Source organism: Stegostoma tigrinum, chromosome 14 (assembly GCF_030684315.1).
Source record: "Stegostoma tigrinum isolate sSteTig4 chromosome 14, sSteTig4.hap1, whole genome shotgun sequence".
NCBI lineage: Eukaryota > Metazoa > Chordata > Chondrichthyes > Orectolobiformes > Stegostomatidae > Stegostoma > Stegostoma tigrinum.
The window spans coordinates 27,510,962-27,534,757 of record NC_081367.1 but is presented as its reverse complement, the minus strand read 5'-3'; the positions used below and the strand labels follow the sequence as shown (position 1 = coordinate 27,534,757).

The 23,796-nt window shown below is 39.4% G+C and overlaps 1 protein-coding gene across 1 annotated transcript in view; it reads left to right on the top strand.

Annotated features, from left to right (window-relative positions):
• Nucleotides 1-1,555: 1,555 nt before the first annotated feature.
• kpna4 (karyopherin alpha 4 (importin alpha 3)) overlaps nt 1,556-23,796 on the top strand; it is a 33,963-nt gene continuing 11,722 nt past the window's right edge. The window contains exons 1-10 of the mRNA XM_048542118.2: nt 1,556-1,790; nt 13,114-13,158; nt 13,486-13,575; nt 14,176-14,205; nt 14,293-14,345; nt 17,253-17,348; nt 17,532-17,617; nt 19,142-19,228; nt 21,999-22,168; nt 22,279-22,323. Coding sequence (XP_048398075.1) covers nt 1,731-1,790; nt 13,114-13,158; nt 13,486-13,575; nt 14,176-14,205; nt 14,293-14,345; nt 17,253-17,348; nt 17,532-17,617; nt 19,142-19,228; nt 21,999-22,168; nt 22,279-22,323 — 762 coding nt within the window. The 5' untranslated portion in view covers nt 1,556-1,730. The remainder of the gene's footprint in view (nt 1,791-13,113; nt 13,159-13,485; nt 13,576-14,175; nt 14,206-14,292; nt 14,346-17,252; nt 17,349-17,531; nt 17,618-19,141; nt 19,229-21,998; nt 22,169-22,278; nt 22,324-23,796) is intronic.

Here is a 23,796-nt window from a genome sequence, read left to right as displayed (position 1 = left end):
TGCATATATCAATACTTTACAGATAAAAATATTGGACAGTCCAATCGTCAGAACACCACTATGTGCCTTTGAACTAGTGCTGTGGAATCCTTGAGATGCAACCGAGGAGTCAACAGGCCTCAGTTTAATAATGCATATGAAACTTAATGAATGAGAAATCTGGAAATCTATAGAAAACTAAAAGCCCTTGTTTATACTGGTTTATAGGACAGCTCTTAACAGAATGATTTCCGAGTCAGCTTTACCCATATCATAGGATCGTTGTGTCATATAGATTTCAGCTCAAAAATGTAAACCAGTCACCACGAGATCATGCTGCCAGACTGGATCTTTGCTATAAAGACACTGCTTTAACAAAACATTTGAAAGAAATTGGTGTTTTTAAAAGCAACATGTACTCTCTCAGATTTAGAACTGGCCCAGGAAGACTGAGCTCAAAAGACTGTCATTTGGAAGATATAGGATTTTGCAATCAATGGCAGGGAAGCAATGCTCACTTGCCTACGGAGCTTTTGAGGGTTCTCACAACAGGTTCCCTCCGATCCAGCTTCTTTTCCAGCCTCTGGCTACAGGACATGGTCTCTGACAACAGGACAAAAAACAAGGTTCTTCAGCCAATCTGACTGAAGAATCTTTACTGAGAAGTTGAATGCAAACCAAGAACTATAAAAAGGGAAACAATTTACATAATATAAAACAACAAAAGTGTGGGGAATGTGGTTAATATTAAGGGAGAAAAATCTCCAATATGAAGTTTCTTTGGAGTTACAGGTCTTCCAGACTCGTTACAGTATTTTCAAGGCCATAAAGTTTATTCATCAATAACTATTAACTTCAGCTTTTCTTTCATTTTCCCCACAAGTGTATGCCATATTCGAGTGCACTGACACAATCCTCTCCTGGTCAATATCCTTTCTCAGGAAGAAAGCCCAACTCGGTACATTAACTTTAGTCTTTAAATGGGTTCACTATTAAGTTTCCATTTTACACTTAACACCTTATTATCGCAGCACTTCAGAGTTAAAATCATTTACAAAAAAATGTGCAGGTCAAATTATTATAAGGCAGTGAAGGCGCCAGGCGTTTTACACATTTAAAAAAAACTGTCCACAGAACTGACAACTACCTGGTATCTTCTGAACTCCTATATTTCTCAAAACTAAAGGGAGGACCTTATTCAGATTAATCCATAGCTACAAATCGCCCGAAGCCCACAGAAGCATGGCGCGCTCAAACCTAACTCCAATTGAATGTCTGCAAATTCTTCCCCTTACCCCGGGCTCTAAGTGCGCAGCGCGAAACTCGCACTCGCTCCAATATAGCAACAGCAGGCACGGTTGCTAAGGGCCGGCCGGGCCGGGGCTGGCCTGAACCAGCGAGCGGGAGCTTGGGAGAGGCCACAACTCAGTCGAACTGGCGCGGCTAGGCGACAAGCATGAGGCGCGCAGGACTGACGGAAGGCAGCGCCCCCCTGGAGTCGGGAGGACCGCCCTGGCGTCGCGACCATCCGCTCCGCATCACCGGCAGGGGCGAGCCAATCAACGTCGCTCTTACTGTGAGTTGCCCATTGCGGCGAAAGTGAGGCTGAGCGTTTTACCGGCATTTTGCCTGATTCTGGTGAAGTCAAGTGAGCTGAAAGGCAGGTGGAGGGACGGCTGCTTATTGTTTCGTTTTCACCATTAGGAATTCAGTAACCAAGGGCAAGTTTACTTCTCGAGAGGCACACGGCAATGGCGGACAACGACAAACAGCGGCTGAAGAATTTCAAGAACAAAGGGCGGGATCTGGAGGTGAATTTGATTTTTTTTATTGTTCCTTTTAGTGTTTGTGGCGGTGCCGCCGCCGCAGTGACGTCTTTAGTAATTTGTGAGGCACCCGAGGCAGGGCCTGTCTTGAGGCCTGAACCGAGCTTCCAGGCGTGAGCAAGGCAACCAGGCGGAGACGTTGGAAGTTAAAAGGATAACGTCAATAAAGAGGCTTTCAAATAACTTCGTTCTTCAGCAGGGTTCGGGATTTCCCTGTTGACTAATGACTCGTTCACAAGCAACAACACTTGGCATTTTCATGCGATTTGAAAATGAACGATTTCTGAAAAAATGTGCGTCTTGCTCTTATTTAAATATTCTGGAAGTTCGTCATTTGAAAACAAACTGCCTGTTCCAAATCACACAGTAGGATATACTTGAAGTTATTTTTACTCGAACAACACAATTTCAACGGTTAATAAATACAATGGATCAAATTCTCCTATAGGTCGTTTCTACAGGTGCTGTTTTGGTATATAGTGGTTTGTTAAATTGTTTTATGTATAGTTAGAAAGCAAATAGTGAAGCAGTCATTCTAAAGGAATACATTCCCAATAAGCCAGAATTGTAGTGCCTGCTGTATTGAAATCATTTTTGAATCTCCCAAATATATCAATGCTTTACATACAGTTCCAGAAATGTTACTTCTAGGGAATTTTTTTTTTCTAAATTTCAAGGGTAATGATACTGAAGAATGATTACAGGGAATTGTGAAAGTTGCATCTAGCCTGTGCGTTTCAGAAGTAATGCACGAATAGGTGAATCTTTTGAACTGAGAACATGCTAAAGCCAAAATTAAATTTTACTTACAAAAACAGAAGTTGCTGGAAAAGCTCAGCAAGTCTCGCAGCATCTGTGAAGACCGCGTTAACGTTTTCAGTCTGGAGACCCTTCCTCAGAACTATTAAACTTTACTTGATGTGTACTGCAATATACATCTTAATTTTATTTAGTTGGGAAACACTTGACTATTGCCAGCATAGTTCTTGTTAAATTATAACACTTAGTAGAAAGTACGGCTAAAATATTTATATTACAAAAAGGATCCCATGAAACTTGGAGTTATGATAAGGGTTGCTACTGTGACAGGAGCTCCCCCTCCATTTCACCAGAAAAGCTAACCATAAATACATGGATGTAATTGTGCCCTGTTCTTAATTGCAGTTTTTTCACTTCCCATCTAATCAGTTACAAATAATTTGAGCAAAATGAGTGGCACACATCACAAGAACTAGCAATAATGCTTCATAAGCTATAATATTTTAGTTTAAACGCTCAGTACTGATAACATTGCTGAATAATAATTTTATGCATTTGAGTTGAATTAGCACAATTGGTTGTCTTTAATCGCATTTGGTTTGTGAACATTTATAGCTTTTTTTGCCTTGGAAACAATTTAAAATCTATAATCATGTTGGCCCTCAATTGTTATAGGCAAAAAGAAGTATCAGTGATAATGGGAACTGCAGATGCTGGAGAATCCAAGATAATAAAGTGTGAAGCTGAATGAACACAGCAGGCCAAGCAGCATCTCAGGAGCACAAAAGCTGACGTTTCGGGCCTAGACCCTTCATCAGAGAGGGGATGGGGTGAGGGTTCTGGAATAAATAGGGAGAGAGGGGGATGCGGACCGAAGATGGAGAGGAGGGTATAGGTGGGGAGGTAGGGAGGGGATAGGTCAGTCCAGGGAAGACGGACAGGCCAAGGAGGTGGGATGAGGTTAGTAGGTAGGAAATGGAGGTGCGGCTTGGAGTGGGAGGAAGGGATGGGTGAGAGGAAGAACAGGTTCGGGAGGCAGAGACAGGCTGGGCTGGTTTTCGGATGCTCTGGGGGGAGGGGAAGAGCTGGGCTGGTTGTGTGGTGCAGTGGGGGGAGGGGACGAACTGGGCTGGTTTTGGGATGCGGTGGGGGAAGGGGAGATTTTGAAGCTGGTGAAGTCCACATTGATTCCATTGGGCTGCAGGGTTCCCAAGCGGAATATGAGTTGCTGTTCCTTCAACCTTCGGGTGGCATCATTGCGGCACTGCAGGAGGCCCATGATGGACATGTCGTTTGAAGAATGGGAGGGGGAGTGGAAATGGTTCGCGACTGGGAGGTGCAGTTGTTTATTGCGAACCGAGCAGAGGTGTTCTGCAAAGCGGTCCCCAAGCCTCCGCTTATTTATTGCAAACCAAGCAGAGGCTTGGGGACTGCTTTGCAGAACACCTCTGCTCGGTTCGCAAAAAACAACTGCACCTCCCAGTTGCGAACCATTTCAACTCCCCCCCCCCCCCCCCCCCCCCCATTCTTCAAACGACATGTCCATCATGGGCCTCCTGCAGTGCCGCAATGATGCCACCCGAAGGTTGCAGGAACAGCAACTCATATTCCGCTTGGGAACCCTGCAGCCCAATGGTATCAATGTGGACTTCAGCTTCAAAATCTCCCCTTCCCCCACCGCATCCCAAAACCAGCCCAGTTCGTCCCCTCCCCCCACTGCACCACACAACCAGCCCAGCTCTTCCCTCCCCCCAGAGCGTCCCAAAACCAGCCCAGCCTGTCTCTGCCTCCCTAACCTGTTCTTCCTCTCGCCCATCTCTTCCTCCCACCCCAAGCCGCACCTCCATTTCCTACCTACTAACCTCATCCCACCTCCTTGACCTGTCTGTCTGTCTGTCTTCCCTGGACTGACCTATCCCCTCCCTACCTCCCCACCTATACTCTCTCCACCTATCCTCTTTTCTCTCCATCTTCGGTCCGCTTCCCCCTCTCTCCCTATTTATTCTAGAACCCTCACCCCATCCCCCTCTCTGATGAAGGGTCTAGGCCTGAAACATCAGCTTTTGTGCTCCTGAGATGCTGCTTGGCCTGCTGTGTTCATCCGGCTTCACACTTTATTATCTTACATAGGCAAAAAGAAAGTCATTTATTAGAATAATAAGTTTCTACTGTCAAACTTTCTGAAAAGCCCTTCTGTGAATAACTTCAGTCGCTTGTGCTTTTCAATTGCACACTTATGTTTATGGCCAGTATACAATTGAGGAATACATGTGAACAATTTTAAAAAAAAACTGGATGGTTAGTTTCCTAGAGGAACGAAGGGTGCCTTTAAAGAGAAGTGTATGTTCTGGTCAATTTGTGGTCTTTTAAGTGTGTACTCAGATGTTCTGTCACTTGTGCTTCAGGGTTATCATGGCACCAAAATCAAATTGTATTTATGTATAGTTTTTGTGATTCACAAAATTGAAAGCAATTTAACAGTTGATACGGAGTCAGAAGAGGTGATCATAAGAGCGTGTGACCTCAAGCTTGGTCATCCAGGTAGTTTCTTGAGGGGAGATCTGGAATTGCCACCCTAATGACATTGTAGGTGTACCTACAGCATATGGTTTGAAATGGTTCAAGCAGGCAGCTCACCACCATCTTCATGAGGACAACTAGGGCTGGGTAATGTCCCACAAGTAAATTAGAAAACAGTGGAGGTGAATAGATAGGGGATTCCACAGTAAAGGTCATGAACAGCTGAAGACATGGTAGCCAATATGGTAAAGGGAGAAGAGTGTGTACGTGACGGATGTTGGAAGAATGCTAGTTCTTTTAAGGTTACGAAGTTAAAAAAGATTAAGGGTAGGGATGGCAGATGCCTTGGAGAGAACTACATGCTCTAATGAACATTATAAATTTGAGGCATTGGTGGTCCACGAGCCAGAGTAAGCTAGTGCGAATGGGTCATTGATGAGCAGAATCTTGTCTGAGTTGAGATTAATGAAGGATGAAAGATGAGTCTTAATTGAAAGTTAGACAATATTCTTTACTTTCTGAAACTTTTAATTGGAAATTGGTTGTCACCTTGAAAGCTTAAATTTTAGTGTCTTGACCAGAATGAAATATCATAGAACACCTCAAAAAAACATTAAAAGAAAATAATGCTGATTCACTTGGTGTTTGGTCACATGACCTAAGCTTAGTCAGAGAAGTAGATTTGAAAGTGTGATTTAAAGGAAGGAGCTGAAGAAGTAATGATTAATGCTCGGCACGGTGGCTGAGTGGTTAGCACTGCTGCCTCTCAGCGCCAGGGACCTGGGTTCAATTCCACCCACTGGCAACTGTGTGTGGGGTTTGCACATTCTCTCCGTGTCTGTGTGGGTTTCCTCCCACAGTTGGAAGATGTGCAGGCTAGGTGGATTGGCTATGCTCAATTGCCCATAGTGTTCAGGGATGTGTAGATTAGTTGGGTTATAGGGATGGGTTTGGGGCTGGGATGCTTTGAATGTTGGTGTGGACTTGTTGGGCCGCAGGGCCTCTTTCCACATTGTAGGGATTCTATAATCTACTCTTACTTTTTATAGATTATAGAATTTTTAACTAGGATCATCCAGGACCAAGGACCCAATTGACTGAAGGTGCAGTCACCAATAACGGAGCAATTAAAATTTGAGATGCTCAAGGCCAGAATTAAATAAGTGTTAATATCTTGGAAGGTTGTAGAACTGGAAGAAATTACATAAATAGGGGTGAAGCCATGGCATTTGAAAACAGGGCTTAGAATTTTAATATCAAGACATTGCAGACAGTTGAATTTTGAATAATGCCAAGTTTACTGAGAGGAGAAAAAGTATGGAAGGCAGCCAGGAGTGGATTGAAATATTTATGCTAAAATTAACAAAAGCATGAATAAGGTTTTCTCGGATGATGAGCTGAGACAAAAGTTGGGTGATGGTAGGGGTAGCCTTGGGGATGACATGAATATGAGCTTGATAGTTTCCATTGAAGTCAAATATGACATTGTTTACTCTAATTTTTCTTCACAGATGCTGCCAGACCTGCTGAGCGTTTCTAGCTATTTCTGTTTTTGTTTACTCTGATATTTAGTATCCGAGTTGGATTACATGTTCAGTTTGATTCACATATCAATCATTTCTGATGTTTAAGGTCAGGAACATGTCGGTGGTCCAATATTTGTACTCTCTGTATATTGGGAATATTTTCATCCAAACGTCTACTGCCCTCGTGAATTCTCAATCAGGATGTTGACCTAGACTGTGGTTGCCCTTTGGCCTCTCTTACAAAAGGTTTGTTTGTTCATGCACCATTCCAGAGACATGAGCTCATAATATTATAGACTGATTCTGGAGTGCAACATGGAGTGTATTTTTGGGCGTGATGTTAAACCAAGTCCTAGCCTGTCCTAAGATTTTAAATGTTACAGAGGTTGGAAATCTGAAAGAAGCACACAAAATGTTGTAGAAACTCAGCAGGTCTGGCAGCATCTATGGAGAGAAAAACGGTGTTAATGTTTCAAGTCCAGAATGACTGCAGAACAAGAAGAGAGGCGGAATAGGCTGGGGCTATTTTCCCTGGAGAGTTAGAGGCTGAGGGGTAACCTTAGAAGTTTATGAAATTGAGGGGCTTAGATAGCGTGAATAGCTAAGGTCTTCTTCCCCAGCACAGAGGAGTCCAGAACCAGAGGACATTGGTTTAAGTTGAGATGGGAAGGATTTAAAAGGGACCTAGTGGGACAACTTTTTAATGCACCAGTTGGTGTGTGTAAGGGGTGAGCTGCCAGAGGAAGTGGTGGAAGTGGGTACAATCACAACACTTTTAAAGGCATCTGGATGGGCACATGAGTAGGAAGGTTTTAAAGGGATAATGACCAAATGTTGGCAAATGTGACCAGATGAATTTAAGATATCTGGTTGGCATGGACAAGTTGGACCAAAGGGTCTGTTTCCATGCTGTACAACTCTGACTCTTAAGATTCATACTGGATATGAAATGTCAACTCTTTCTCTGTCTGCAAAAGCTGCCAGACATGCTGAGTCTTTTAGCCCTCTGTTTATCCTAGTCTCAGTTCTAACATTTCTCAAAGCGGTACCTAAGTGACTGTCAAAAACTAAAGAAGTTTCATTGTATACAACTTCATTAAGCACATTGCCTTGTTTTTAAAATGTTGATAGATCTTCTATATTGGACATATTTAGTGGAGACAAAACTATTACAACAGAAATAAATAACTGCAGAATGTGGAAATTTGAAATAAAAGTACAAAATGCCGTATACTTGGTCCAACAGCATCTGTATAAAGAGAAACAAAAATGGTTTGGTGGAAGATCATTGACCTGAAACATTAACTGTCTTTCTCTCTTGGATGCAGTGGATCCTCCTGAGTAATTCCAGCATTGCTGTTTCTATTTCAGATTTCCAGCATCCAGTGTTTTGTACTTCTGATCCTGGTTTATCATGTTCTGTAAAATAAGGCTTGTAGATATTTTTGGATCACCCTGTTCAGGGATGTTATTACACCTCTTTGTACAAATCGAACTGGGATCTAGGCCTCCTTGTTCAGAGGTAGGGACATCACCATAGTACCACAAAAGCCCATATGAAATAAGGCTTTTAGTTTACATGGAAGTAATGTGATCAGAACACACCCTTTCCATGCATCAGCTGATATCCCGAGCTATTGTATAGGTTAGTCTCAACTTAAAAGTGGTAGAAAACATTGATTATCTCTGTAGACAAGTCTGAATTCTTTACCAGTGCAAAAACTGTTAGTAGATGAGCATTTTAAAATTTTGTGGTCAGAACTGTAAATTTCCATTGTATAACTTTAAATTAATTTGCCAAAATTACTTCTAAATTTCAGGTGTTGATTTCTTAGTAGGGAAAGGTTGAAGCGTTGTACAAAGTTGATGAAAATGTGTGTGTGTGTGTGTGTGTGTCTATGTATACATATGTCTATGAGGTGGATGTCCTGGATAACTGGCATTTCATTAATTTCATCTGGAATAAATTAATTTACAAACAATGACCCAATCAAATTATTTGAGTTAATAACTTGTCTAGATATATTACATTCCTGATGTGTCAAACTCAAAAGCGTTTTCATTCTGCTAGCTCTACCTTATAGATTAATTAGGGTGATGAGCAATTCTTTTATTATGTAATATACAGGTTCGAAATAAGAGTATATTTCAGATCCCTGTAATTGATCAAGAGGTCTGGTTCCTTTTCAAAAAAACCTACAAAAGTAATGATATGGATTATGTCAGGAAACAACCTCATTCAGGAATCAGGTGACATGTCAATGAAATGGCCAGGTAGTTATTTCACAATTAATTTTTTATGTTCATGGTGACAGATTTCATCTTGGGGCATAGAATAAATTTCTGGTTTAGAATACCTAGTGTTCAGGTTTGTTAATATCATGTCTAATGTAAAGGGGAGAAGTACTTGATTCATTCCAGAGGAGCAGATCTAATACCTCTGTCAATTTCTCCACCCATTCCATTCATCATTGTAGACCTCCGGAAGAAGCTACCAATATGATAGCCGTTTCCAGTTGTGACCCTGTCTTGAATTAACTGTGTTATGTTGCCTACGGTTCAATGCAGAGGATCCTTAAATTAGTAAAATAGTTTCCAGTTATCAGTCTGCACCAGATTCAACAGACTTAGACTATGTTTTAAACCAGTGAAAATTTACATCTCACTTGTTTCTTTACATTGAGTTGAGAAACAAAAAAAGAATCATGTCCTTGTTAATTTCAACTTTTAGATTTTTCAGAGTCCTAACTGGAGAATATACTTCAAGATCTATGACTTTATTATCAGTCAAGACTTTTAAAAAGCTGCAAATTTCAACTTCTCGACCTCTCACCTATGCAGTAATTGCTTCCTACTTGAGATTGTTTCAATCGCTCACTTTCTAACCTTTTTGTTTAGTTGGCCAGAGATGGGTGAGCATAATGATTAGAATGTCACAATTTTGGGTGTATGCCGTTTGAAACTGTTCAGTTGAGTCATGTTCCATTCTATATGAGTTAGAGCCATCAAATAGTAGTGTGCGACATGATATTTATTTCTGTTTTGAGGTAGAAAGGAAGTGCTAATGCTTTTAAACTAATCAGTATTTTTGTGTAGTTTGGTTCATGTATGTTAGTTTGAAATATGTTTAGTGACACTGCATTTTATTGTGAAATTGGAAAATTTTAGTTATAGTTCCCAATATAGTGAATTACAGAGCTTTGCCACGATGTTAGGATCGATGCAAACAGTGTACTAAATGTGGAAGGGGTTGTGGGTGGGTGGGGAGAGAGAGAGATGCAGCTAGGGAATGGAGGGGATTGGTCAGTGGGGTGGGTGAGGCAGATAGGTAGGAGAAAAGATGGACAAGTTGTGTCAGGTCATGGAGGCAGGGATGAGAGGGAGGGTTGGGCGTGGGATGAGGTTGGGGTGGGGGAACTTTAAAACTGGTGAATTCCATCTTTAGGCCATTGGGGTGTAGGCTCCTGAGGTGGAATATGAGGTGTTGCTCCTCCAGTTTGCAGGTGGTGTCATTGTGACACCGGAGGAGGCCCAGGGTGGACATGTCACGTGGGGGGAGGGGGGATGGGTTAAAATGGTTGGCTGGAAGGTGCTGCTGTTTGCCACATTAGAGTGCAGATGCGTGACAAAATGGTCTGAGTCTACGTTTGGTGTTTCCAATGTAGAGGAGGCCACATTGGGAGCAGCGGATACAGTAAACCAAGTTGACAATATACTCTCTTCACAACCTTAAATTCTGCTCCTGAGTAGACTCTGAGGTATGGGAGTGGATTATCTCCTCACCCTCGGCCTATTTCTGGTGCATGGAGATGGAGAAAATGGAGGAAATATTAAAGCATATTTGTTAGTAAATTGCCTTTTTGTAGTTTACTGGTGCTCACCAAAGCATGGAATATAAATTATTACTATCGGAGATCCACTGCTATCAGAAAGATGTCGAGCAGCTATGAAATAGGGCATTCTTTTAGGTCAAATCAAAGTATGCTTTAGGTAATGCAGAAATGCATCTATGTTGAATCTAAGTGCTGTTTCTGCTTTGCTCCATTTATCAGTGTGTTGTTAGTGAATGAGATATGTTAGTAATGAACATTTGCCTTTTGGAAATAATCCAGGCTCATTTCAATTAAGATCCTTACCACTGGTAGACCATCTCATTGGTCTGCACATAATTCAAGGAAGCATCCTGGAAGCATATGGGTAACCAGCATTATTATTGGTATATCCCTCTGCTGCCTTTGAGGAATGGTTCTGTATTTAAATCTTGTGAATAAATTTTAAATACATGTATTTAATTTTGACTGCTTTAGTTGGAAGTGTTTCAGTCCTCTGCCCTAAAACATGAAGTCTTTCTTTAGATCTAATTTTCCCTTTTAGTTTGCATCATTATAAGGGGATGTTTGTGGAATTGTTGTTAGCCTTAATGAAAGCAGAAGAAACACCACTTAGCTGTGATGTTGAACATGCTAAAGTCGATGGGAGTGAGAGGGATTAACAAAAGGCATCTTAGGTTGAATGGGATAACAAGGTATGGAGCTGGAGCAGCATAACAGGCCAGGCAGCATCAGAGGAACATCAGAACTGATGTTTTGGGTGAGGACCCATCTTCAGAAATACGTTGAATAGGTACTTGCTTGGCCAAGAGCAGTGTTGTGTTAACTATATATAGAGAAGATAAGTCAGAGATAATTCTAAATAGCTGTTAAAATGTCTTCAGTATGGTACCTATTTGCTGGCTTCTACATTGAAAGTATACTTGGGAATTTAAGTGATTGTTTCTTTTGCTATACTAAGTAACAGCAACATTGTATCCCATTCTATAAAATTAATTGAACAAAAAAAGCAACTGGTTGACCTGTAACATTTCTGGGGTCTTACACTGCTCCTTTACATTCAGAATGATCGTTAGAGTAATACAGACAGGCAGAGTTGAAAGTTGAATGTTTGTGACTTGAAACTGGCCTGAAATTATGAAATACATACTGAAATAGATTGTTAATAAAGGTGGTTGCATGCATTTTGATATAGTTTTCAACACCCTATAACTGTTTAAGTGTGAGAAGGATTGGGTGGCCGTTATGTAAGGGGAGAAGTTCTGAGGAAGGGTCACTCAACTCAAGACGTTAACTCTGATTTCACTCAAATGCTGCCAGACCTCCTGAGCTTTTCCAGTAATTTTGTTTTTGTTTGTAGTTATTAGGGCTGGACATATGGCTAATCATTCATTTTGGTCTTTGAAAGGAAAACCATTAAGCATTTGAGTGCTGCGGGTGTGAACAGAAGAATTGTTGGTTCAAACAGCAGAGTGAGAGGGCACATAATATGGACAAGTATAATTTTGAATGTGCTACAATGTGTGGCACAGGTATGGTGATAATTAATATTGAAATGTCAGTATAGGATCTGTTGATATCTTACCTTTCAAATAGTACAAGTGCTGATTTAATATATAGCCATTAGTTAAACATTTGCAGTTTTACAAGCACTCGATTACTGTTTCCACGTGATACATACTTCTACTTTAATAAGCTATTCGCACATTTCAGTTGAATGTGTTTCTGTGACACAGCATTCCCAGAAATGTTGATATGTAGAATTTTTACATTGAAAATTTAATTTTCAGCTTTGATTTCAATTTCATTGTTTTCAGTTCTTCAATTATGAGCTAGGTATCACTTTAGTTAGTTGGAAGATGAGTTTGTGAATAAATACATTATCAAGATATGTAGTATTTTAAATGATACATTGATCTTTGGAAACTGCTTCAGATTCCACGTCACCTGGAGCTGAGTTTAACTTCAAGACAGGAGTATGATGTCTTCATCAGTGGCCATTCAGTGTATGTGAACTCGGCCGGACCACATCGATTTGTTAATGTTTTGGCTATAGGATCAAACTGGCAGCTATCCTGATCAGAAACAAAGTTACTGGAAAAGTTCAGCAGGTGTGGCAGCATCTGTGAAAGAAACAACAGTTAACGTTTCGAGTCCAGTGACCCTTCCTCAGAACTTCTGGTCCATCATCCTCAACATGTCAAATATAGAGTGGGCCACCTGATCTCTTGAGCCTACTGTACCATTCATAACTCGGTGCCATTTTTCTACGCTGTCCCTTGACAGCTGTCATACCCAGAAATCTTTTGATTCCTTGCTTGGATATACGGAAATGACCAAACCTTCTGGGAAAGAGTTCCTCAGAGTTATTACTCTTTAGGTGAAAAATTCGTCCTTTATCTCTGACTTTATAGGACTTACCTCCTATTCTGAGACCATCTTCAGAATCTTCAACCAAGGCAAACATCTTTTGTGCATCTATTCTGTTCAGCCCTATAAGCACCACATATATTACATTATATTATAGCTGAAGTGGTGGATTGTTCAGATTTATTGTTAACATCCCTTTGAGAGTAAACTTCAAATTTTATTATCACCGTGCTACTATTAACAGATTTACGAATTTATCATGCTGAGTAAATTTTGTGTAAACTTTCTCTTTTTGTTCTTTAGTCTATGAGAAGACAGCGCAATGAGGTGGTTGTAGAACTCAGAAAGGTAAGGGTTTCTGTTGAAGTGGTACTGCTATGGAAGAGAAGTATAGATTCACTTTCTAAGCATTCATCTCTGCTGTTTAAGAGGTGAAGATAAAATAAATTATACAAACAAAATGTAACTTGAAATCTTTTACATTATAGTACACAAGGTGTTTTGTAGCATATTAGTTTGTTTTGTATATGTTAGAGGAACTTATATGCATGTGAAAAGATTAGATGATCACAGCAAATAAGGTATGAAAGATTTCTGGATTACTTTGGCATTTAATGTCGCAGTGCCAAAAGTGCTATTTCTTAACTGAACGCCAATATTTCTGTTCATAATTAGAACAAAAGGGATGAACATTTATTAAAACGAAGAAACGTACCTCAAGAGGATACTTGTGAAGACTCTGACCTTGATGGAGACATCAGAGTGGTAAGTAACTTTACAGTTGTATAAATAAATACCCTACAGAACTTGGGGCTCAGATTTTGATGTGAACTTTAACTGATGAATACTGCAGGGGAAACTAGCCTCTACTTTGTAATACTAGCAGTTTTGATTGTGTAGTTAGGTCAAATGATCAGTCATTGGTCAACGCACTAAAATGCAAACATTGGTTGTGAAAGCATCAAGTCAAAATATTTTCTTCCCAATCCATAGCTTTTGGCATGAGAAAGCATGTATCATGTTACTGGTAGTGATGTCACAGGTCTTGTAATCCAGAATCCTAGGCTGCTGTACTGAGTACATCAGTTCAAATTACACAATGTTAGATAGGGAATTTTGAATTCAATTTAAAAATCTGAAATAAAAAGCTAGTCTAATGGCAAATGTAACCACGATCAATTTTCAGGAAAAACTCATCCAGTTCACTAGTAACCTTTTAAGATAAGGAAATCTGCAGTTCTTAGGTTTAAATATGCAGTACAGTAGTCAATTTCTAAAACCTTTTTAGAAAAAGTGTCTGAATTTAACCCTAAGTTTTACAATGTGCTTCAAAACTAATATTTTGTTTTTGATCCCTTTCTGCAGCAAAATACATCATTAGAAGCCATAGTGCAGGTGACTAACTTTCATGTTCAAGTTGTACTTATATTCTCTGCAGTGTAAATTTGAATATTTACTAATTGTAATAATTTTATCAAACAGAATGCTTCCAGTGACAACCAGGGTCTTCAGCTTAGTGCAGTGCAGGCTGCTAGGTGAGATTGTCATGCTTTGAGTTTTCTGATTTTTGATATATTTTTGAGATTCTAAGTAACTTCCAGAAATAACATTCGTTTCCTGTAGAAGCTTTAGAGGCTGCTGTTTGTTACAAAGAATATATACATTTTTATTCATTGATGGCAAGCCAAATGTTTACTACCCATCCTATATGCCCTTGAAGGTGATGATTAGCCCTTCCCTTGAATCACCTGGAGTGATTTGACTCCTACTATGCTCATAGGGACGAAATTCCACAATTGTGAAAAATATGGAGCAGACTGTGATTAAAACACAGGTTAGGGAGTATTGTACTGGCATGATTAATGATTTGCTGACCAATAGAAAACAGGAGGAAGGAATGGGTTATTCTCAAATTGGCAGACTCTGACTGGATTACCACAAGGATCAGTACTTGGGTTCCAACTGTTTGTAACTTATTTCAATGATTTTGAAGTTCAGGACCAAGTATACTGTTTCCAAATTTAGTTGATACAAAGCTATGTTAGAATGTGTTGTAAGGATGACGTAAAGCAGCTTCAAGAGGATTTGGGCACAGTTCTTGAAAAGGTAAAAAATAGCAGATGAAGCAGTGTAGAAAAATGCTCCACTTGAAGAATAGATGTGCAGAGTATTTCTTAAGTGAAATGTAGCTGTACAAAGGTATCTAGGTGTCCTTGATATGCCACTGAAGGCTAGCATACAGGTTCAGCAAGCTAATGGAAATGCTAATGTGGTGTTATCCTTTATTGCAAAAGGTTTCGAGTACACGAGTAATGAAGTTTTACTTTAGTTGCGTAGGAACTTAGTTTTAACGCATCTGGAGCACTGTCTTGATCTCCTTGTCTCAAGAAAGATATTAATGCCATAAAAGCCGGACAACAAAGGTTTACTAGACTTATTTCCAGGCTGGCAAGACTGTCCTATGAAGAGAGCTTGGACAAACTTGACATGTAATCTGTAGAGTTTTGAAGAATGAGAGGTGATCTCATTGAAACCTAGAGAGCCCTGAAAGGGATAGACAGGGTAGATGCAGGTAAGATGTTTCCCTTGGTTGGGAAGTCTAAAACCAGGGGGCACAAGTTTTTAAAAAAAAACACACGGTGTCACTTCTGTCTGAAATGAGCAAGAAATTTTTTTAAACTTGGTTGTGAAGCTTTGGAAATCTGTACCACAGAGGGCTGTGGATTTCAAGTCTTTAGTGTATATATGGTGAAGATTGATACATTCCTGCTTATCAGTGGTGCAAGGTTAGGCGGAAGGGTTGGGTAAAGGGCGTTGAAGTATTTAATCAACCACAATTGTACTGAATGGCAGGGCAGGTTCAGCAGGCTGAATGGACTACTCTTCCTGCATATTTCCAAGTCAACTTGGGTTTTGGAGGAAGACGTGCAGGTGTAGCGTTCCCATGTGATCACTGCCCTTGTTCTTTTGGGAGATAAAAGTTGAATGTTTAGCCAATGCGGTCATTAGAACCTTTTGAGTTTGTATCTCTTGTAAGTGGGACAGATTGGAAGTACAGTGCATCAGTGAATGTTTGAGGTACATTTCTGATCTGGAAAATGATGCAAATCCTTCTAATCAGTCAGGTAGCTTATCTGGCATACAGTACTGAATGTGGAGACTGTCTAATGCTAAATATTGGGAAAATTGATGTTGCCCTCTTCAATCATTGGTCATAACTTGTGTGTTCTTTAACCATTCTACAAGGCTTTATTTGCTTTGCCATTGTTGGCAACAGTGATGCCCATTTCATTCTGATCTGAGTTTCCAACCATATATTCTCCATCATGAAGACCAACTTATTCTAACTCCTTAAAGATACCTGTCCCCATCTTGTCTCAGCTCATCTGTTGAAATTCTTATCTGTATCTTTGTTATTTGTGTCATGATAGAGCTTGACAAGCTACCAGTAAACTCTGGTTCACATTATCATTGTTTATCCAAATGCTCAGAGAACTGGCCTTAAACAGTCTTGAGATTTGAAAAGCCACAAGTTCCCATCTCTTATGTGTACCTTGGGTCATATACTCAATTTTAATTTGGTCATTTTACAAACCGTAGGTTTAACAGATATCCCAATGGTTAGTTTATTTTCCACAGTATATATACTATGCATTATTCGTATCCGCATAAGTATTCTTATCCAGCAGATCGGGCAATCTAGGCTGCATCTTTATTTCTATCACCACTGCTTGCCTGTCTCTTTGCCGTAGTCGCATTCCCCTATTCTGCCTAGAGTGCAGTCTAGGCAATCTTGGTCAGCTTATATTCATTTTACTAAAAGTACTTCTTACTGAATTTATTTAACTCTTGCTTAACCCTCTCACCTGACTATTCTAATACTGTATAGAATAATGTCCCACCTGCTTCTATAAACCTCCACTCATTCTGAATTCTGGCCATTTCCTAACTTTCAGTTCACTCAGTCCTGTCTTTTCTGGCAGTTACTGGCTGTAAGTCTGGCAATGCTTTGATTTTATAATTGCGGTTTGTTTTCAAATCCATTCATGAGCTTGTCCCTCCCTATCTCTCGCCTCCAGCCCTACAACCTCAGATCGCTGCACTCAATCCATTTATAACCTCTTGAGTGCCCTGAATTTTCGAGCAGTGTCTTCAGCTGCCAAGGCCCAGGTCTCTGGGGCTCCCCTCCTACATCTGTCCGTCCTGCAACGTGTCTCTCATATTTAAGGTGCTCTTTGCAAGCTAGCTCTTTAACCAGGCTTTTGGATACCTATCTGATATCAATTTTTAGCTTAGATGTTACATTAAACAAAATGTTAATGTGAAGCAGTGTGGAACATTATAATGTGTTAAAGGGAATGCATACTTGTAACTGATATGAAACAAAAGCTTCTCAAGCCTTCAAGTAACCTTTTGTTCAATGCCTTTATTGCATTCAACAGGAAGCTGTTGTCAAGTGATCGCAATCCACCTATAGATGATTTAATAAACTCTGGCATTTTACCAATTCTCGTGCATTGTCTAGAACGAGATGACAAGTAAGTAGTGCGTGCTAATTATTTTAAATAAAACTCTCTTGGTCTCATTGTTCTGAAATTTTAAACCTGCGTAAAGAAAATACGCTATTAGCTTTTATTTTGTGATATATTTAGTGATTAAATTGAAACTGCATTCCCAAAATGGCCTGTGCCTTCTGTAATTTGCAACATTCTATTTTATAGTCCTTCATTACAATTTGAAGCAGCATGGGCTTTAACAAATATCGCCTCTGGCACTTCAGAACAAACACAGGCTGTGGTTAAATCAAGTAAGTGCCTTTTTTCTCTTGGGTTCTAAGATTTTGCTCAGTTATGCAAGTGATCCTTAAATATTCACCAAGAGCTTAGTTCAAGTTACAGTAGTGTTCCTGAAAATCTCAATTTTAAAATAAATGACTGAATTATGCTTTCTGATCAAAACTAATGTAAAAGCTATAATCAAGTTTTGGAGGAGCTTTTTCATAATTTTAAAACTAAACTTTATACTTTTTGTAAGGTTGAAATACTTTACATTACTAAATTCCTATGTTGTAAATTAAATACCGTTCAGACTAGAATAACATGCTGGTCATTGCTTCCCTTCTTTTTGGTGACTCCTCAACTTGAGGTGTTTGTCATAACCCTAACCCGCCCTGTTGCTGCTGATTTTCCAACTAGCAGCCTCATCCGATTCCTAATCCAATCCATTGCACCTGAACTTCCAACCTGAAACATCTCCTAATCCCAAACTTGCCGCCTTGCTGAATGACCTGTTTCCTGACTCAGCCACTCTCTGCTTCCTTCTCTTGAATCCTCACTGAATGAGGAAGCTGCAGCAGCACGAGGATCCTGTGGAAGTGACTGCAATGAGGACATCAGTTGTAACATCCAGTGCTTTTGCACTGTCAGAATTTGCATTTTGACAACCTCAGAGTTCTGTCACTTGAACTTTAGGTTCCCATTCAAAAAAGGTGCTAGGTCTAGACGTTGTCAAAGTACAATTTCTGATGGTACCAAATTGCTGAACTCGTAGCTCTGTTATAGTTAATGTTCTCACTTCAGTCACATTCCCAGAATCATAGTGCCATCTCAGTTCCCTAAGTCACAATGAGAGGGGGAGTGGCATACAGAAGATTTGAGAAGAAAAACAAACGAGGATGACTCTGAGGGCATCAGAGGCTGCAACGTCAGTGAGCAGCAGAGGTTCTAAGTTGAGAGTCAGCAGCAAAAAGGGACAATGGGGAGCAACCTAGGCTGTTCCAAAATGGCACTGATCTGTGGTCTTTCTCTCAAAAGTCATAATAGTGCAGTACAATTTAAAAGCAAATCTCATGGCTGTAAGTGGGAATACATGCCCTATTAACTGATGTAACAAAGCAACAAATGGGCAGTGTTAAAATGGGACTTAGTACTTTCAAAGCTTTCAGATTAATTCTGTAATGCCCATGGGGCAGCTTAACAGCCATAATGTGAATTTTGGCTTAATCAAAGTTTTGTTGTTTATCAATGGAATTGTTTAGGTCAGCAGAAGATTGGTTTGGTGTATTTTAAATAACATTTTCAATCAAATGGCAGAACAGCAGGTTAAGCAAACAAATTGTGAATAATTTGTAGTTTGTTTCACAAGTTACTTTTGTAGGTCCTCTCTTTTCAGTTTTCTTGGACTTTCTTCACTGCTACTAACTCTAAACTCTCCAACATTAGTTTGTTTTCATTTGTTACAAAACAAAATACACGTACCTAAAAAGAATAAAATCTAAATGTCTCCCTTTTTAACTGTTATGTAAATTTTTAATTCTTTTTCCCCCTTTTAGATGCTGTTCCTCTGTTTTTAAGACTGCTGCACTCTCCACATCAGAATGTGTGTGAACAAGCAGTTTGGGCTTTAGGCAACATCATAGGTATGTTTGTTATTTTGTCATTGTTTATTCTGAAACCTAAAAGATTTGTTTTTTTATTTGCAGTTCTCAGCGTAGTCTTCTGGGCTTGCTGCTTAGGTAATAAACTCATGTGAATGAGCTTTAAGTGATGTGGAGGTGCTGGTGTTGGACTGGGGTGGACTTGTTTAGAAATTACACGATACCAGGTTATACCTTTTGGACTATAACCTGGTGCCATGTGGTTTTTGAGCTTTAATTGAAAATTGGGCAGTTTCTATTATTGGAGGTGAAGGGATTGCAATACCACCTTTTACAACTGGTGTTAGATTAATGTAATCCCTGATCTCTGGGTTAGATGTGATGTAGGGATGCAGTTGAAAAATTGAAATGTTTGAGATTGAAATTTTAACTTATGTTAGCATTCTCATGTATTGGTAATATCAGTTTTACCTTTCTCCTTGGCTGCTGAACTGTCTACCTATTGTCAATTTAAATCTGACTCATTTGCATCTCATTATTGGACAGTCTAAAGCCATCAATTTTTGATCCTTGTCACAAGCACCGTGCTCTTATTAACAATTTGTCCCTTCTGTCTGTTCTCTCAAACTAAGCAAAATTGTTTATATTCCAAGGGTATTCAGTGCCAAACTTTAAACCACTTTGTCTTATCCATTTAAAACTTTGCTTGTAAAACTTCTGCCCTTTGTCAGCAATTGATACATGAAATCCTTATAACAGCTTTTGTCAGTTCTATACTGGACTGTCCATCTACCCACCTCCATGGACCTCCTATCCATTTTCTGCCCCCATGAACTATCCTTTGTCCAAAACTTCCATTTGTGTCTTCTGTCCTTGTAATTTATCTATTATTTTTTCCCCACCCCTAAATTGGATTACCATGCCCCATCATTAACTTTGTTTTTCATCCTTGTGCGCAAGGCCATTCATTCTTAACTTAACGAACTCTTCCAGTCCTAAAAACATTCCAAATCTTCTGTTGCTGTGATTTTAGTTTTCTGTTTATCTTCTACAGCATCATTGTTTGTCTCGTTAGAACCTTCCATTTGCATTAGGAAACTCTGTTCAGACTGCTTGGCTGGCTACTTCTATCATGAAACCATCTGCATCATCTAATCACTCTGGCTTGATTTGGCAATAATTTCTGTGGGGTGTCCTGATATTGTTTTCTGGTGACTATTTTATAGGCATCCCAACTTTTAAGATGTTTATTCACCTAATATATCTAAAGTATTCTTAACAACAAATGGAATTTTAGTAACAAAAACAGAAATTGTTGGAAAAGCTCAGCAAGTCTGGCAGCAGCTGTGAAGAAAAAGTCGGTTAACTTTTTGGGTCTGGTGACCCTCCTTTCTGAGGAAGGGTCTCCGGACCCAAAACATTAACTCTCATTTTTTTTCTTCTTCACAGCTGCTGCCAGACCTACTGACCTTTTCCAGCAACTTCTGTTTTTGTTCCTGATTTACAGCATCCACAGTTCTTTCGGGTTTTGTGTGGAATTTTAGTGTTGGATTTTCTCTCCTATTTTCATAACAATTTGATGGCAAAGATATTAGTGTGCAGCATGAGTCCAGATCACCCTTGGTGTAAATTGTGGGTCTGACCAAAAGAATGATTGCAGTTTGTTTTAACTTGGTACAGAAGAATTCTGAAGATGATACAGGCCTACTGAAACTAAGGGCCTACTTTTTCAGAAATGCTTGCAAAGCAGGAAACTGCTTGCTTTGTTTTTTGATTATTGTTTTTAATTTTCTGTTATCAACTTTACAGTTTGGCAGATATTGGATGTAAATGTTTTATTGGATAAAAGAAATAGGTGAAACCAAATACCTGGTATAACTACTGCATATCTATTAAATGAAATATTTCTCCAAAGCACTTTACTTTGAGACATATAAATGAAATGACAGTAAGCTCTTTATTAACCAACACTACACAACCAGGAGTGTGCTGGTTGATCAAGTATTCCAGTTGATCATGAGGTCTGCAAATTAATACAAGAACACACAAATGTCATGTGGGGAGATACAGTCGCTTATACTTTGTATACAGCATAAATCATTGAAATAATAATGCAACTTTACCTTAATTAAAACTAGCAGAGAGCCTTCTCAATGCTCTCAACTGACTATTTGGACATCACAAAGATAGCAATAAACACTAAACTTCCAGTATTTGACATTATATAATTTTTACCAGCTTATCAAGAGTGCCAGTTAAAACCAAGTTTGCTGTACATTATTAGCTAATATTTTATGCCAGTTGACAAGTTGTTGTTGTAGATTCTACTTTGTTTTGCAGTGGGAAATTAGCCTAAATATGACTCACATGCCACATTGTCATTTGGTTGTCCTCGTCAGGTAGTATTCATGTACATAATCTTGCATATTATCTGAGCTGATATTGTGGTGCAGTGCTTAGTGCAGCACGATTAGATATGCCGTTTTCAGCTGAAATGTTAAACTAAGAACCAGTTAAGGTGTGATGGATCACTGCCATGTTTTGAGGAAAAGCAGGCAGTTCTCCACTTGACTTTGCCAACTTTCATCCTTCAAAGAAAATGATTATTTCATCACTGTTAGAGTTTGCTATGTGCAGCTGACTCTTGTTTCTCAACAAAAGTAACTGCATCTTTGAGATGTTCTGCAGGTGTGAAATGTGGAGTCTGTCTTTTAGGCTTTCAATGGAATTGGTTGCCACTTGCATGTGAATTGACATTCTGTATATTGTGCTTTGTGTAATGAAATTTTTTTTCTCATCTGCTTAAAAATAGGGGATGGCCCTCAGTGCCGAGATTATGTAATTAGTCTGGGAGTTGTGAAGCCCCTGCTTGCTTTCATTAGTCCATCTATACCTATTACCTTTCTTCGAAATGTCACGTGGGTGATGGTTAATCTTTGCCGCCATAAAGACCCTCCCCCACCAATGGAAACAATTCAGGAGGTAAGTAATTTGAGGTTTGTCAGTTTGTTTTGCAGTTCTAATAATAACTTAAAGCTGAACTGTTTCAGCTTATTGACACTAACCATACTCTAAACAAAAATCTTTCCTAGATTCTTCCAGCCTTATGCGTGCTCATCCACCACACAGATGTTAATGTAAGTATTATGAAGTCAGCAAGTGTGCAGCGTCAAAGATAACAGTGTGGAGCTGGAGGAACACAGCAGGCCAAGGGAGCATCAGAGGAGCAGGAAAGCTGACGTTTCAGGTCGGGACCCTTCTTCAGAAATGTGTTCCTCCACCTCCACACTGTGTTATCTCTGACTCCAGCATCTGCAGTTCTTGCTGCCTCGAAGTGTTTAGAGTCTTTCTTTTTAAAAATGGGAGTAGTTTGCTATATTTTAGAAGACTGAAAGTGCATTCCCTTTAGATTTCTTTTAATTCCCTGCTGAAGCAGCTAGCTCCCACTCTTCTGATCGAACTTCCTTTGTATCCCAATCCACGTCCATTTTTTTTGACCAACTACAGTTGTCCTGACATCGCATTGGTATTTTCTTCTTAAATCCTTCCACCATCTGACTTATCTCTTGTCTTTACAGCCCCTGATAGCAATATTCTTTTGTATACTTTCAGTCACCTCTCTTGATATTGAATTAATTGGTATCAGTTTATTTTCCTTTGAAACAGTTTTCCCATCAGTAAATGCATGATAAAATTGTTCTGCAAGTCAAAATTTCAGAAATTTGTGCAATGCTTGAATAGTGCACTTATTACCATTGGGTAACTCATTCGATAGGTCATGTAGCTTTAGCTTCAATTTTAAGAAGTTCTTGCATCTTGAACCATTATCTGCAATTTGTCTGTTTGTATGTTGTACATACCAAATATTTAGAAGAAATCTTTTTGACTAAGCAGATCATCTATTCTTTACCAATTTATGTTCAACCTGCATGCTATGCTGTAGCATTTCTTACGGTGAATTAGGTACAAGTAAAGATTGTAAAGAAAATGGAATTCAGAGAAAGCTAATCCAGGTTCACCATTAGTAGTAGCCAAAACTGGGTTTAATCTTTTTCAGGTAAAGAAGTTTAAGAAACAGTATGGATGAAAAGGAAGTGATTGCAAGTAATATGGTGGATTTTGGATAGTAAAATGATGCTTAACGACTTGAAAGACCTCCAAGTTTGTTAACAAACTTGGAGATGGGATGAAATTCAGTGAATGTTGTTCATGCAGACTTCAGGAAATCTTTCCAAAGTACCACACTTTAAATTATTGGAGAAAATTCATGGGCTTAAAATTAAGGGAGTAGCAGCAAGTGGCATTCAAAACGCATTAGAAAGGAGAAAATGCTTGATAATCAGGACTGGTGTCTTTTTGGACTCTGATTTGGAATCTTTCCTAATCAGTGTACATCAATGCTTTTGATATAGGGCAAGGGAATTGGTGCCATAATTTGTTGACTAATTAATAACTGTTAGGACCAAAAGAAGCTGTAAGTGAATATTGATGAGCTGCTTTGTTGGGCAGAAAAGTGACAATTTGGGTGAATGGGTGTTCTGCTTGGCAGAAAAGATAAAACAAATGTTTGAGAAAAGGATTAATGATGTAGAAGACTTTTTAAGAAACTA